A 17,260-nucleotide genomic window follows, 5' to 3' on the forward strand; every position below is an offset into this window, starting at 1 on the left:
ATGGGATAGAGGGAACAAGAAAGGCAGGAAACTCAGGGTTGGGCTCAGTCAGAAAATATTTGCCACAGACCTGAGTTTGGATACCTAACATCCATATAAAACTGTACATCCACATCTGCAAATCCCAGTGCTAGGGGCAGTGGGAGGTGCACAGATATGGATAAATCTCCTGAGTTTACTGACCAGCCAGCCTAGCCAAACCAAGGAACTCCATGTTCACTGAGAGACGTATCCTAAACCTTGAGGTGGAGAGCAGTGGTGAAAGACACCTTGTGTTGACCTCTGGCCTCCATATGTATATGCACACAAGCAAGTACACAGCATACAGACACAGAGACACACACTCATATACACAGGGAAGAGGTTTCGGAATGGTCTGCTGAGTACATTGTTTATTGCAATGTGGTGACATGGATTTAAAAAAAAGTGGTAGAACCTTTGTTACAGATGTCAAGAATAGGACATGAATTATTTTTTCAAACTGAAATGTACAGATATTTGTGCTTGTGTAAACAAATCTATATATGGTATGGTTTTCAGGAGAGAAGAGGGCCAAGTCTCATGGCTACCAATACAAAAAACCAAGAAGAATTTCCTTAGCTCCAGTTGACAATTTAATGAGGACATCCAACACATACCATCTAAGCAGAGCTGACAACAGTAGCCAGTCTCATACAGTACTAATTCAATTTTGGATCCACAGCTTCTGAAGCAGTGATGACTCTGCCTACATGGGCTGCTCACCCTTGGCAGCTATTCACAGACCTTCGAAATCATCTGTGGGAAACAGTGCAAGCAGGTATCTGGAGCGTGTGGACCTAGGGACTGAACCACACTTTGAACTATTGAGATTTATTTCCTAACGAAAAGTCAAAACATTTTCTTCTCATGCTAGAGCGTAAGTACTATCTTTTTTTTTTTAATTTTATGTCTACTTTATTTCTCTCTCAGAATTTAGAATATTGATGAAATAAGCAAAACATGCATAAACCGTACTTGAAAAGAATCAATATATGTTTATTTTATTTTATTTTATTTTATTTTTTTATTAACTTGAGTATTTCTTATATACATTTCAAGTGTTATTCCCTTTCCCGGTTTCCGGGCAAACATCCCCCTCCCCCCTCCCCTTCCTGATGGGTGTTCCCCTCCCAACCCTCCCCCCATTGCCGCCCTCCCCCCCACAGTCTAGTTCACTGGGGGTTCAGTCTTAGCAGGACCAAGGGCTTCCCCTTCCACTGGTGCTCTTACTAGGATATTCATTGCTACCTATGGGGTCAGAGTCCAGGGTCAGTCCATGTATAGTCTTTAGGTAGTGGCTTAGTCCCTGGAAGCTCAGGTTGCTTGACATTGTTGTACTTTTGGGGTCTCGAGCCCCTTCAAGCTCTTCCAGTTCTTTCTCTGATTCCTTCAACGGGGGACCTATTCTCAGTTCAGTGGTTTGCTGCTGGCATTCGCCTCTGTATTTGCTGTATTCTGGCTGTGTCTCTCAGGAGCGATCTACATCCGGCTCCTGTCAGTCTGCACTTCTTTGCTTCATCCATCTTGTCTAATTGGGTGGCTGTATATGTATGGGCCACATGTGGGGCAGGCTCTGAATGGGTGTTCCTTCAGTCTCTGTTTCAATCTTTGCCTCTCCCTTCCCTGCCAAGGGTATTCTTTTTCCTCATTTAAAGAAGGAGTGAAGCATTCACATTTTGATCATCCGTCTTGAGTTTCGTTTGTTCTAGGGATCTAGGGTAATTCAAGCATTTGGGCTAATAGCCACTTATCAATGAGTGCATACCATGTATGTCTTTCTGTGATTGGGTTAGCTCACTCAGGATGATATTTTCCAGTTCCAACCATTTGCCTACGAATTTCACAAAGCCGTTGTTTTTGATAGCTGAGTAATATTCCATTGTGTAGATGTACCACATTTTCTGTATCCATTCCTCTGTTGAAGGGCATCTGGGTTCTTTCCATTTTCTGGCTATTATAAATAAGGCTGCGATGAACATAGTGGAGCACGTGTCTCTTTTATATGTTGAGGCATCTTTTGGGTATATGCCCAAGAGAGGTATAGCTGGATCCTCAGGCAGTTCAATGTCCAATTTTCTGAGGAACCTCCAGACTGATTTCCAGAATGGTTTTACCAGTCTGCAATCCCACCAACAATGGAGGAGTGTTCCTCTTTCTCCACATCCTCGCCAGCATCTGTTGTCCCTTGAGTTTTTGATCTTAGCCATTCTCACTGGTGTGAGGTGAAATCTCAGGGTTGTTTTGATTTGCATTTCCCTTATGACTAAAGATGTTGAACATTTCTTTAGGTGTTTCTCAGCCATTCGGCATTCCTCAGCTGTGAATTCTTTGTTTAGCTCTGAACCCCATTTTTTAATAGGGTTATTTGTTTCCCTGCGGTCTAACTTCTTGAGTTCTTTGTATATTTTGGATATAAGGCCTCTCTCTATCTGTTGTAGGATTGGTAAAGATCTTTTCCCAATCTGTTGGTTGCCGTTTTGTCCTAACCACAGTGTCCTTTGCCTTACAGAAGCTTTGCAGTTTTATGAGATCCCATTTGTCGATTCTTGATCTTAGAGCATAAGCCATTGGTGTTTTGTTCAGGAAATTTTTTCCAGTGCCCATGTGTTCCAGAAGCTTCCCTAGTTTTTCTTCTATTAGTTTGAGTGTGTCTGGTTTGATGTGGAGGTCCTTGACTATGGGGGGAGGGCGGCAATGGGGGGAGGGTTGGGAGGGGAACACCCATAAGGAAGGGGAGGGGGGAGGGGGATGTTTGCCCGGAAACCGGGAAAGGGTCCTTGATCCACTTGGACTTAAGCTTTGTACAGGGTGATAAGGATGGATTGATCTGCATTCTTCTACATGTTGCCCTCCAGTTGAACCAGCACCATTTGCTGAAAATGCTATCTTTTTTCCATTGGATGGTTTTGGCTCCTTTGTCAAAAATCAAGTGAGCATATGTGTGTGGGTTCATTTCTGGGTCTTCAATTCTATTCCATTGGTCTATCTGTCTGTCTCTGTACCAATACCATGCAGTTTTTATCACTATTGCTCTATAATACTGCTTGAGTTCTGGGATAGTGATTGCCCCTGAATGCCAGTTGGGCCTTGAGTCCAAACTTAAAAATGTGTCTATTGTTTAATTCAGTGGCTATTGTTTAATTCTATTGTTTAATTAATTGTTTAATTCTATTGTTTAACTCTGCAGCCTCAGGAGTGCGTAAGTACTATCTTAAATGATCTCAAACTGGAAGCCGCCTGCCCTTGAAATGAAGACAGTGGCCAAAGCCTTGAATATCTGGTGTAATCAGGAGGAGCGCTTGGTACTCAGATACGAATCTGAACTTACAATTATCTAACCCTTCTGAGACTCAGCTTGCTCATTTGCATATGAATTATCATTGATGATTAAGTATGATAATGCAGGTAGAGTATATATGCTAAGTCCTGGGTGTTTATAAATGGTAGTACGAGGAAAGAAAGTCATTTACATATATGGTTACAGGAACAACGACATTTTGTCAGAATAACTGTCTAAAACAACCAAAATAGCAATAAGATTTTATAAAAAGAAGTAATAATATAATAAAAAGAAAGGAGAAGTGGAAAGGATACTGGCCTGCAGTCCCAGCTCCCTGGGACATGAGGTGGGGAACCACTCGACCCTGTGTGTTTGAGACAAGGCTGAGCGGCAGTGGGAACCTGCCTCAAAGCGAATGAACAGGGAAAGTCTTTTTTATTTTTTTGAGACAAGGTGTCACTATATAGCTCAGGCTGGCCTCCAAGGTGCCATCTTTCTACTTCTGTCTCCTGAGTCCTGAGACTACTAGTCTGCCTTCACTTCACAAGACATTTAGTGAGAAAGTAAAAATGTTACATCACAGTAACAGGGTAGGAACTATGGTGAAAGAGGTGGCAATGATGACAGCAAACGCTGTGTTTACTGAGCTCTCTAGGGTGGCTTAGAATGGCAGAAGTGCAATCCAGACAGGTCTTTCTGGCTTCCAAACAAACTTGGTCTCTGTGACACACATGCATGTGCTCCTCAGTCTGTACAAGAATCCTGGAAAAGGGAAGGCAGAAAAACCTCTTGGAATTGTAGTTGCAATAAATACTTTGTCCCCCACCCCCCAATACATTCAGGGAATAAGGAAGGCACATTTTTGATATGAACAGATATAGAACTATTTGGAAGTCTGAATGAGAGGTAACGTCCTATTTCTAAAGAGCACATTACATAATTGTAGCCGGCAGTGGGAACGGCCCCTAATTGGCTACATACAGATTGAAAGTTGTTATCAGCTGCTATGGCTACCGGTTTGGAATGCCATGATGGGGCAACGGGTGCCAAGTATCCCCCTATACTGCTGAGGAAACAATGCCAGGTTCCTATGGTCCAGTAGTCCAGTCTTCAAGGTCTTCAATGGTTGAGTACTACACCTCTCATGAGACGGATCATATCAAATGCTTCTGCTGTCTGAGCCATTACTCAAAGGTTCCACAGGGGAACAATTACTAGCCCGAAATGAAGATCTCAGGGACATCCTGCCAGGCAGAGGCTCAGATTCTTAAGGCCTGCCTCGGACCTGAGAGGGCCTGAGATGCCATACAGCTCACAGCCTGGCTAAAGGTTACGTTACTGCTCTGCAGACAAGTACTCCAGGATCTCAGAAGTGAGGCTTTTCAGCTCCATCTCTAGCACTATCTGAGATGTTGTTAAGCGGCTCTGGGAGTGTGCTGCGGAGATAAGGAAGGAACAAAGCTGTTACTGAGTCTTCTCTTCCTCATCAAAGACACGGTGACATCGTCAAAGAAAACAGAATCACAAATCACCACACAACTTAAAGGCATACACTCATGCTCCATATGCTATTTATAGACAACCTGAACTGCTTACATGTATTTGAGCCTGAGCTCACATTTGAGTTTGGAAATATCCAAAACACATAGTACTATCTTGGTAGTTTTTAACCCAAACTAAGGGTGTTCCTTTTTATATTTTGTTATGGTTATTATAGATACTCAGAGAAATTCTATTTAACTGAGAAACAGCTTAATGACCTCAGGTCTTCAACAAACCTCTTGTGCCAGCCCCAAATGAGAATGTATTTTTCAGAGTTGTATGATTATTAATACTGGTTAGCTCCATTTCCTACTTCTCCAGTTCATTCAAAGTAACAGTTCTAGCTACTCAAGAAAGGCTGCTATGAAATATGTGGTATGAGTTCTTTATTGTGAAAAAGGATTTCACACTTTATTTTTTTTTCTTCTGTTTTAACTTTTTTTTTTTTTTATTAACTTGAGTATTTCTTATATACATTTCGAGTGTTATTCCCTTTCCCGGTTTCCGGGCAAACATCCCCCTCCCCCCTCCCCTTCCTTATGGGTGTTCCCCTCCCAACCCTCCCCCCATTGCCGCCCTCCCCCCCATAGTCTAGTTCACTGGGGGTTTAGTCTTAGCAGGACCCAGGGCTTCCCCTTCCACTGGTGCTCTTACTAGGATATTCATTGCTACCTATGGGGTCAGAGTCCAGGGTCGATTTCACACTTTATTAAAAAGCCACAGAAGTAATTGGTAAGTCATCAGCAAATGATTTTGTTCAAAAGAACTTTAAATTGTATCTCGTGGAGCTCTTTTTCACATACAAGAAAATCTTTGTAGTGACATCTTGTGTGCTAGACAGCCACTGTAGTTTGCTCGCACACATACTGATAAAGGTATGGAGGGTCGAGAGATGGTTGTTATCTAAGTAGCATTGAATAAATGGCACTTCAAAAACTATGGAGTTAACATTTATCTTCTGGCACAAGTCTATCTACTAAAGAAAGCTACAAGAGAACAGCTCACTCTAAATAACTGTAAAGTGGCCCCAAAGGGGAGGTTTTCAGTTTTGTTTTGTTTTATTCTCTCTGCCCTAGGAAGTTTTGTACGTAATTTGTTTCAATAAAGAACATCAAATGTGTCTAATAGGAAAATTTATAGCTTACTTCTTATAAAACACAGGGTGATGCTGGACTGGTGGTGTACCTCTGTAATCCTAGATTTAAAAGTCGGAAGCAAGTGGAGTATGAGCTTAGGCCAGCCTGGGCTACACAGTGAGACCTTGTTGAAATACAGTATGAGGTAATCCCATCTCACTTCTGTTATTTAAAAGCCTTTATAGCTTGTACTTAGAAGGATCAGATTTTCTGAGAAGAGTGAATTCATGCATGTCAACTGATGCTCTTCCCTGCTGTGACGCCCCCGACCTTCACAGTTTCTTCTCTGAAAGCCAGAGTAAGTCACATAGTGTGTTGAGACAGTTGTAACTTAACTGATCACAAAGAGTCCATGTCTGTTCTCCAGAAGAACTTTTAGTTACATTAAATTATAGAAGGTTAGTCAAGGAACACTGGATATATTAAAAATGTTCTTGTGGGAAGTGGTTTTAATCCCAGCACCCAGGAAGCAGAGGCAGGAGGATCTTTGAATTCAAGGCCAGCTTGGTCTATAGAATGAGTTCCAGGACAGCCAGGGCTATCCTGACAGAGAAACCCTGTCTTGAAAAACAAAAACAAAAACAAAAACAAAAAATGTTCTTCTAAGAGACAGAGAGTTTACTTAGACGCATTGTTGGTTCATTCAAATTAATCTTATCTATACTTTCTGAGAGTGAAATTCTTATTTAATTAGGAGGGTGTCTGACAAGAAAGAGCTAAAATTCTACATATAAAATACATGTTAACGACACATTTTAGAAAGCACTCCCACTTGACATGTGTCTCTTTCCTTTAATCACAAAGCATCCGTTTACTGTTGAGCTGTCCTTAGTGACTGTTCTCAACATGTACAGATCGATTCCTGAGCCCTGAGACTGAGCGAAGTAACTTGATTGCTCTGCTCATTTATGAACAATAAGATTAATGCCAATAAGGGATTAATAACTATAAACACGGTCACTTTATTAGACATAATCACAGAAGAGAAAAGACAAATTTTGATCAGATTTTAAAGGTCAGATTTTAAGGGCAGAAGAGAGCTTTAACACTCCTCAGTTGCTGCTGGTGGTTGTGCTTCCCTGCAGCTCACAAGGGCTAATGTTTGTTTACATGGACCAAGAGTAAACAAATCATTTTATAGCAAAGAGAAGCTGAGTAAAATAAGGCATGTCCATCTAATATTCCTGCCATATTTACTCAGGAAGAAAAGAATTAGAAAATGTCTAGTTTAAGAAGTTTCTTAAAATGAACAGATTTAAATATTTTAAATACAACTTGAAAACAGTATATGTTGCAAAGCTCCCATAATACTCCATCAACCATCCTGTCTATTTCTTTCTAATTTAAAAATAGAGAATAACAAATGAGGAGAATACAATGAAAATATGCAAGAAACTAGTTTAGCAAGCAGTTGGTGACACACATCCCTCAGACTTCCTCGCGCTACCCTATGGCCAGGCAACATCACAGTCTGGTAGAGAAATAACCATACTTAGTGGCTATAGGCCCCGTATTACACAGAAGGCATGTTACATATACTCCACGTTAGTGTCGGGCAGCAGGGAAGGACATCAGAAACTGGGAACAGCTGGATTACCACCCCCACAACACCGACTAGGAATGCTGGTTATTCCTAAGTCAAACCAGCTGTGTTTCTGAAGATCTAGATAATGTGGAACTGTGAATGAAATTTTCTTAAAGTTATATTTTCAACATAAGTGACAATGAGGCTTTTACACATTAGTTTATATTAATAAAGCTGCACTGATGACTAAAGCTATGGCTGCGACACTGCAATTTCATTCGTTACCAAAATACAAATACATTTTGGCTCTTCTGTATCAGACAGGCAGCACAGCCCAGGAGGTGCTACTCACACTTCACAGGCTGGGACCAGTGCTTACACTAACCTGTTTATTATTAACCTGTCACAAGGCTAAGAGGTTCCCTGGCCGGAGTTCTCATCGTCTATCCACTGTTAATAATACAACCTGCTGCTTTGGAAGGCCCATAGCAAGAATAAGGTTGCTTTCGGGCTATGATGTGGGAGGCCTGAGAGAGAGTCATCACTGACATTATAATGCTGAGGTGACGCTCTCTCTATACTAACTACCGACGTCTGCAACTTTATCTCCTCAGTAAAACAGGTACTCCATGTTGTAATTAATCATAATTTACACGCTCATTGACAAAAGATTGCAAAAAAAAAAAAAAATCCCCGAACATGACAACATGATCTTCCCTATCTGTATAAAGATTACTTTCTGTATAGGTTATACCGCCTTCCAGTCAAGAAGGAATTATTTTATAGGCAAAACCAAAATTTACCTTTGGAAATCTGCAACGAGCTTCACATCAGCTATGACAATCTTATGTTCAATAATCATGTGCTTCAAAAGTTTGTCTTGTTCAGTCATGGGAAAATGTTCTTCACAGAAAATACAAGGCACAGATGGAGGCCCTTCTAAAGCGGCGGTGCCACCTGGCCTCTCTGGCAGGGACAGCGACTCCAGGATCCAGTCTTTACTGTCTGTGAGAGGCACAAAAGAGGAAGAAAGAAAAGCTGAAACCAACTCTTAATCTTTACATAGATGATTTCTTACCTTTTTGCATTGCAAGGAGCCTGGAGACATTTTACATACTTTGGAAAAAGTACACAGCAGCAGGGAGAACTTGGCTGTCATTTAAAACACAGTGACAGCCACGCTGCAGTAGGACTTGGAGCCCCGCTCTTAGTTTGGGGGACACCCATTGGTGGAAGTAGCTGTTGAAGTTTTCTTCTCGGGTCCTGGCTAGTGGCTGCAATTCTGAATATTAGCAAGTGGAAACAGCAACAGTAGGGTGAGGGTCCTACGTGACCACGTGATTCAGTAAGCCACCACACAGCTCATGCCAGCCTCTTTCCAACGCACTGGAAACCTCCTTATTTCTAATCACAAGCCCTGTAAGGAACACACTTCTTATACTGGCTTGAAACAGCATGTGCTAAGTGGCCGAGGTAGCACTCTCTGTGTTATATCTGTCATCTGCTCATTATGAAATCGTATGTTACATGTATCACCCTTTGTGAGCCAAGTGATGGACAGTATGACTCAGGGACACTTTCCTTGCCTGTTCTATTCCTTTGATTCTATTGCTTGCAGTATCTGCAAGTGCTTTAGGGTCTCCATGTCCCTGGTTTCAGGGCTTCACAATAAAGCAGTTTGAAGGACCTCTTTTTAGTCTGCCGAGCAAGAACCCTAGACCTGCCATCTTTTTTTCTTTTCTTTTCTTTTTTTTTTTTTCCGGAGCTGGGGACCGAACCCAGGGCCTTGTGATTGCTAGACAAGCGCTCTACCACTGAGCCAAATCCCCAACCCCTAGACCTGCCATCTTATCCCAGTTCTTGAGTGGGTAGTTACCACCATGGAAACTAGGGTCAGCTTTTGCTTTGCAGAAGGAAAGGGACATTTCTTTAGAAAGAGGAAACTGCTGGGCTTGGTGCAGGAGCTCAAGTTCAAATGTTGCTGGGGCTACAGGGCAAGTTCAAGTTTAGCCTGGGCTCCTTAAAGACATCCTGTCTCAAAAAATAAAAAAAACTGAAAGTAAATAGAGGGCTGGAGATACAGTTTAATGATAAAGAGCTTCCTTAAAATATGTGAAGCATTACTGTCCATCCTTAGAATTAGAAAAAGAGCTATTCTCCCAAATGAAATTTGGAATTAGGTTAATGATAATATTTTATTATATTTTTAATTTTTACTCTTACCTTAGCACTCAAGCCACTCTTAATTGAGTACTATTAAAGCGGTCACTGGTACACTGCTGAGCACGGGCCAAGAATCAGACAAGTCACATAGGTGTAAGCATTCACTCACTTAACAAACACCAATGGAGTATCTACAAGTGCAGGTCTCCTGTTCGGTACAGCATGGTATGAGCCTTGACAGCAAGGTTAGCGTGCTCACAGTCTGTTAGAAGGTACACATAAGTTAACAGGATAAAGAGATAGAGGAGCAAGAGAATGGGACAGCAGACATTCAGGGGATGCTAGAAGCAGGGCAGCTCACAGCACGGCTGGATAGGGAAGTGCCGCACAGGATAAGATTCTCAGCACACTACTCTCATACTCTCTAGTCATATTAAAATCTGCTCATATGTTTGTAAGACTCTGTATTAGTACTGAGGAGGGTGCTGAGCAGACCTGACATGAGGAGAGTACTTAAAACATGCTAATGCTTTGAAAGTACTATTAATGAAATTGCCGTTGGCGGTCCTCTGCCTGCCAAGGACAACCATGGCAGCATATCCAGTGGGTAGTATACTGGCCAAAGTGCGGGGAGTAAGTAACTGTTCAGCACATAGTTGTAAAGCAGACACGTATACCACCCATCGCACGGCTCAGGGAACATCATGGGAGAGGAGCCAAAAAGGACTTAAAGCCGGAAGACGAGGCAGAGTCTTCTGGGCATGATATGGCTGAAACCAGGGCAGCTGTGGCTACCCACCAAAGATCAAGTTCGTTAGCACCCCAGCAGGAAGGAGAGAGGGTATCACAAGGCCCTGCCTTAGCTAAGGAGCTGCTGGTGGCTGCTGAGGGGATGAAAGTTGGCTTTCCTCTGGGGTGTAGCCTCTGGTAGGCTGCCCTGCTCTGGTGGATGGTCTCACACTTACTAGTGTAGCACCAACGGGATTTAACAGGTCATTAGAAAAGAAAGAGGAAGAGGGCATGCAGTCGAGACCTGTGCTGGCAGTGCTTTGGAGGGGAGAGGAGGAGAGTTAGGGGTGAACATGATCAGAGTTATATTGTATACATGTATGGAATTGTCAGTGGGTCAAAGATTCTCAATTAAGAAACCAGTTGTCTTAAATAAAGACAAAGCTAGCAAACATAACCCATCAGATACATAACAAGCCCCGATTACATCCTTCCCCCACAACGTGACTGGGGTATTTCTAAGTTCCTTTTGTCTGAAAACAAGCATGTGGTAATAGCAACCATCACTGCCATCCGGAAGGAACTTGGAATTTCCCCCTGGTAAATCCCCAGGAGTGCTCCTGCACATTTCCTCAATCCTAGCATGTCATTCTGTAAAACCACTCTAATCCCATCTTCCAGATGACAGAACTGAGAAAGAAAAAGTGAAAAGTAATAGGTTATGAATATGGTTCGATCTGAACACAAATACATAATTCTGCTCCCAGTACCAGAAGACATTTTCCAACTTGAATTTTCCTTCAACACCTCCTTTCACTGCTGTTTTGAATGTGTATGTATTTATAAGGCACTTTGAATTTATGTGCATTCCCCAGTGTCCTGATACCACCTCTACTGGCAGCTTTTGTTCCATGCTCAGTATCCCACAATTTCTTCCATTATTGTTTCTGTTTGTATTTTTTCCAAAGGGCTTCCTATGGTTTGTTTTCTTCCCTTTATATGGCTAATGCCCTGCTTTACTTTTCCTCAAGTTATTCCCGAGTGAACAGACACCAAAGTCACGTGCACTGAAACAGAATTACCTGCCATGGCAAAGGAACGGGAATAAAATCATGGATGTGCAGAAACTTGGTGGTTTGTAAGTTATTTGAATATGGGGACTGGAGTTACAATATATAAGAAAGCAGGCTCAGCAAGCCAATGTGGAGCAAGCCAGTAAACAGCACTCCTCCATGGCCTATGTATCAGTTCTGGCCTCCAGAGTAGGTACCAGTCCTGCTTGAGTTCATTTCCTGGCTTCCTTCACAATGATGGACTAGGATGTGGACGTATAGTCAAATCCCTCCCCCCCCCTCCCGTTTGCCTCTGGTCATAGTGCTTTGTTGCAGCAAGAAACTCTAAGACAGGTACTCTCTATGAATGGGAGTACCCGTCAACAGTTTCAGATTCCAATACAGAGAAGAGAGAAAATGGTTAGGTTGTAAGAAAAGGATGGGCACTAACTATGATCTCAGAAGTTACATGTTCCTCTTTGGGTTGGTAGGCACAAAGCAGAAATGGGCACTCCACGTGATGAGCTTGAACTGTCATGTTTGCCAACTTCTGCTCTCCAAGGTTCTCCACAGGGCTTGACCCACTCCATCTCTCCATGTGTCACTGCGAATGTCTACACATGTATCTCTACTACTATGTTGGTCTGTGAACTCAAGGTCAAGGGCTTATTTTTATATGTCGTGTATAGACTATAGTAGCTGGAACAAAGATGGCATTTGACAAATGTTTGTTAAATGAACACATGAAAGAAGAAATAACAGGCCAGAGGGCCTTTGAACTACAGCTCTAATGTTAAGTTTCTAGGAAAGTCCCATTTTAGGAAACACCTGTGCCTGTCTTTAGTGGAACTTTTTCTGCTTGGCATTAAGGCTAGTCCAGCTGTATTTACAGCTTGATCTTTATTTAGTGCTGGGGCCTTGGCATAATAGGCACAATGACAATTAGTAACGATTAAAAACAGAAGTGAATTCTAAGCTGGAAATGAACATTAGTCAGTATACCGGCTACAATGTATCTGTCTTTACTTTGTCTTTCTGTTCATCTGGAGTCTCCCTATATAGCTCAGACTGACCTCAAACCCTCACCTAGCCCTGTTATGTTACATTTTTTTTTTTGAATTTAACTTTTAAAAATATTCTTCACGGAAGAAAGGATACCTTACAGCAAGGAACAAGTAGCATTTGGAATGCATAGTAGACTACAAGACTCCACAAAGGAAGTTTATATGGAATAGACCTGGGTCCTGATTACAAGCTTTACAGCAGAGCAAATGTTTCTGAGTGAGTACCATTTCCTGTAGATATCTTTTTCTTTCTGGTGCTTTGATTCAAGCCCAGGTCCTTGTGTGTTAAAAACAGATTTCAAGTCCTCAGCTTACACGGAAGCAGTGCAGTTTTACCAAGTAGTAATCCCTACACTGCTCCCTGGAAACCAATGACTCAGAGCATTAGCAATGTGACTATCTTGAACTCAGCAGCAAGTGTGGGCATCTTCAACACCAGAAGAGGCGATAAATTAGGTGGCGAGGCAAAAGATAGTCTATTCTTCTCCTAAGAGTGCCAGCAGATACTAAGTACTGCGTCAGTAACTGTGATTCTCTTATAATGTCTAACAGCTGTAATGAGTATCAGATCTACATTTTATTGCATGGCAAAAAGCAAATATATACAGTAACATAGAACCAATTGCTACATGGCTGTAAGTCCTCAAAAACAGAAGGAAGATCTGCAAATCCAGTTCCTTTGAGCAAAGAGCCAAAAAAGGTGCCTTATAAATTCTACTTTGGCCTTAAACTTACTTATGAACTATGGCAAGCTATTTGATCTAGTTCTTGCTGTGAACATTAACCATTCAGATGAAGTATAAAACAAACAACAAACAAACAAACAAACAAACAGCCCCCATCTCCAGGAAGGTGAAGTTTGAAGAGATCCTGTGTTGAGTATTGATGGCTTTATTGACTCTAGGACAAGAGTTGGAAATGTCAATAGTGTTTCTTCAAACTGAACGTCCATGTGAGTCATCTCGAGATTTTGTTAGAGTATGATTCAGTAGCTATGGCAGCCATGGAAATATGCCATTCAAACCTGCTGCTGCCACAAGAGAAATCAAGTATTGTACTCTGAAATGCCACTTGTAAAGCCAACAGTCCACAACAGTGGGTTGATATCTGGTACATGTACGAAGTCCCTTAACCCAGCAACAGAACAGAACAAACCCAGATTAAAATCTAGTCAAGGGACTTCAAAAGATGATTCTCCAAAGAAGATAAATAAACAGCTAAGAGGCCTACGAAGAAGGGATTGATACTGTAATTAGGGAAATCAAAACCACAATGAGATAAGAGTTTAAACTTGTTAGTTGGCCACTAGAAAAACAAAAACAAAGACAAAAACAAGAGAACACTTTAAAGCTTTCAGAAATCATCAGAAACTGATTGGCCACAGGATCCCTGTCTTCCTGCTTGTGCTTATTTATCCCAAAGAAGGGAAGACAGCATTTGGAAGATGTGTCTGTGCTCTTCCTATGCTCCCTCAAGTGTTAAATAGAATAACAAGGAGATAACTGTGGGACAGATAAACTCAGCAAACACTCTTCAGTCTTTAAGGAGAGTGAATCCAGGGCCTACGAGATGGCTAAGGGGGTAAGGGCACTTGTCGCCAAGCCTGATGACCCAAGTTTGTCCTGTGAGGCCCTCAGTGTGGAAGGAAAAAACCAACTCCCACAAATTATCTTCTAAACTCAGTATGTGGGTTGTGGTACACACCACACCGGGCCCCACACTGACCCACACACACAGAGTAATGAAAAGGGGAGAAATTCATGCTTTACTACATCATGGAGGAGAAACCTTGAGGGCATCATTAACCAGGAACAGAAAGGTAAGCACTGTGTGGTTCTACTTACATAGGGTGTCTAATGGAAGACAAACCCACAGAATACACATCACAGGAATGGTGGTGATAAGGGGGCAAGGTGTGGGAACTGGGGTGTTGAGGTTCAACGGGTCTGAGCATTAGGGGTGAAGGTGCAAGGCTGAGGATATGTGCTGCACAACGACACGCGCACAGCGAGTAGTAGTGTGAGCTTAAATTTTGTTATGTGGGTAGACTTCATGCAATAGGCTTCCAAACCACGTTAAAAAGAGAGAGAGAGAATCGCTGAAGTAAACACTGGAAGACCTAAGCCATTGACTCTATACAGTCATGGTTTCATCATCCCAGCCTGTTTCTATTCCTCATAATTCCCCCTGGAAAAAGAGTCTTAAGAGTTAAATGAAGGACTTAGTAGGAAGCAACAGACATGAATGCCATACACATGAACTCAAAAGAAGCTGCATCTTGTGTTTGAAAGGCAAGCATGCAAAGTTTTATTAGCAGTCAGAGTGTCTGTTCTATTGCTTTCTGTTGCTGGGACCAAAATCAACTTGTGGAGGAAGCAATTTTTCTGGCTTTCATGTCTTGATCTCAATCCATCATGAAGTGAACTGAAGGCAGGAATGAGCTGATAGGAACAGTGAGGAGTGCTGCTGACTGGCTTGCTCTTCATGGCTTGTTCAGCCTGCTTCTTTTTTTTTTTTTTCTTTTCTTTTTTTCAGAGCTGGGGACCGAACCCAGGGCCTTGTGCTTGCTAGGCAAGTGCTCTACCACTGAGCTAAATCCCCAACCCCTCAGCCTGCTTCTTATACACCCCTGGTCCATCTGCTTGGGAGGGCCACACCTACATTGCTCTGGGCCCTCCTCCCACATCAATCACTCATACCGCACAGAATTGCCAACAGGCCAGGTTAATTAACATTTTCTCACTTTTGTCTTCTCAGATGACTCTGCTGAGTCAAGTTGACAAAAAATTAACCAGTGCATAGAATTATAGCTCCTTACAACAGAGAGGTTTCTCAGGAATGAACTGCTCAGAAGCTAAGCGGTTCTTATCTCTACTGACAGTGAGTTTGGCTGTGTATCTGAGATCGACTGAGATGGGCAACATTTGCCCTGATACAGTGCTAGAAATTCCCGTGGGCTACTTAAAGGTGTAAATTTCTCAACACAGAGCTAAAGAAAAGGGAGCCTAGGCTCCTGAAACAAAACAAACCCATTTTCCTACTTTTAAAGTCCTGATTATATTGTTGGTATTTGTAATATCTCTGACATTTGCTGTAGCACATTATGGTAAGAAATAAGGGAGAATGCACAGTAAATTTAATATAAACATAAGAGAAGTTGAAGGATTTATAGGCTAGCCTCAGAGATGAGGCTGGCATGAGACAAGCTCCACTCATCTGAAACAGGGCTTAGAGAAATGTGAGGAAGATTCAGAACTATCATTATGGAGAATTTACTAAGATACAAAACTAAAGAAAAAACTAAGATTAAAGGCTCACCAATAGTAAAACAGTCCTGAGGGCTTAGCTGGGATGGTTGTCTCAGTTATAGCCACAGTGTTACAAAGTGTTTTTGATCTCATCGAAACCTGGAGACCATCGCCCATGTGGGCACTAAGCTCTAGGCATGCAGACAGAAGGCGGTACATTAAATTTCTAGTGTGTTTCCCTAACTCAAACCACCGTGTACCTGCTGAGTCATTAGATTTCATATACTAGTTCAGAAGTTGGGGTTAATAGGTACACAAATGGTTTATACTCTCTACATTTCCAAGTTCAATGTAAAACTGTATTTAAGATTAGGTACATGTGGAATTTTCTTTTTTCTTTTTTTTATTAACTTGAGTATTTCTTATATACATTTCCAGTGTTATTCCCTTTCCCGGTATCCGGGCAAACCTCCCCCTCCCCCTCCCCTTCCTGATGGGTGTTCCCCTCCCAACCCTCCCCCCATTGCCGCCCTCCCCCCACCAGTCTAGTTCACTGGGGGTTCAGTCTTAGCAGGACCCAGGGCTTCCCCTTCCACTGGTGCTCTTACTAGAATATTCATTGCTACCTATGAGGTCAGAGTCCAGGGTCAGTCCATGTATAGTCTTTAGGTAGTGGCTTAGTCCCTGGAAGCTCTGGTTGCTTGGCATTGTTGTACATATGGGGTCTCGTGCCCCTTCAAGCTCTTCCAGTTCTTTCTCTGATTCCTTCAACGGGGGTCCTATTCTCAGTTCAGTGGTTTGCTGCTGGCATTCGCCTCTGTATTTGCTGTATTCTGGCTGTGTCTCTCAGGAGCGATCTACATCTGGCTCCTGTCAGTCTGCACTTCTTTGCTTCATCCATCTTGTCTAATTGGGTGGCTGTATATGTACGGGCCACATGTGGGGCAGGCTCTGAATGGGTGTTCCTTCAGTCTCTGTTTTAATCTTTGCCTCTCTCTTCCCTGCCAAGGGTATTCTTGTTCCCCTTTTAAAGAAGGAGTGAAGCATTCACATTTTGATCATCCGTCTTGAGTTTCATTTGTTCTAGGCATCTAGGGTGATTCAAGCATTTGGGCTAATAGCTACTTATCAATGAGTGCATACCATGTATGTCTTTCTGTGATTGGGTTAGCTCACTCAGGATGATATTTTCCAGTTCCAACCATTTGCCTACGAATTTCATAAAGTCGTTGTTTTTGATAGCTGAGTAATATTCCATTGTGTAGATGTACCACATTTTCTGTATCCATTCCTCTGTTGAAGGGCATCTGGGTTCTTTCCAGCTTCTGGCTATTATAAATAAGGCTGCGATGAACGTAGCGGAGCACGTGTCTTTTTTATATGTTGGGGCATCTTTTGGGTATATGCCCAAGAGAGGTATAGCTGGATCCTCAGGCAGTTCAATGTCCAATTTTCTGAGGAACCTCCAGACTGATTTCCAGAATGGTTTTACCAGTCTGC

The 17,260-nt window shown here is 42.3% G+C and overlaps 1 protein-coding gene across 2 annotated transcripts in view; it reads right to left on the bottom strand.

Annotated features, from left to right (window-relative positions):
• Positions 1 to 17,260, bottom strand: part of Zfp277 (zinc finger protein 277) — a 128,209-nt gene that overhangs the window by 49,831 nt on the left and 61,118 nt on the right. For both annotated transcript variants that reach the window (XR_015621752.1, NM_001399663.1), the window contains 1 exon segment: positions 8,308 to 8,509. Coding sequence is in view for 1 of the 2 variants with exons in the window: in NM_001399663.1 (NP_001386592.1) it covers positions 8,308 to 8,509 (202 nt within the window). In the remaining variant the exon portion in view is untranslated.

The sequence above is a fragment of the Rattus norvegicus genome, chromosome 6 (assembly GCF_021556685.1).
Source record: "Rattus norvegicus strain SHRSP/BbbUtx chromosome 6, alternate assembly SHRSP_T2T, whole genome shotgun sequence".
NCBI classification, from domain to species: domain Eukaryota; kingdom Metazoa; phylum Chordata; class Mammalia; order Rodentia; family Muridae; genus Rattus; species Rattus norvegicus.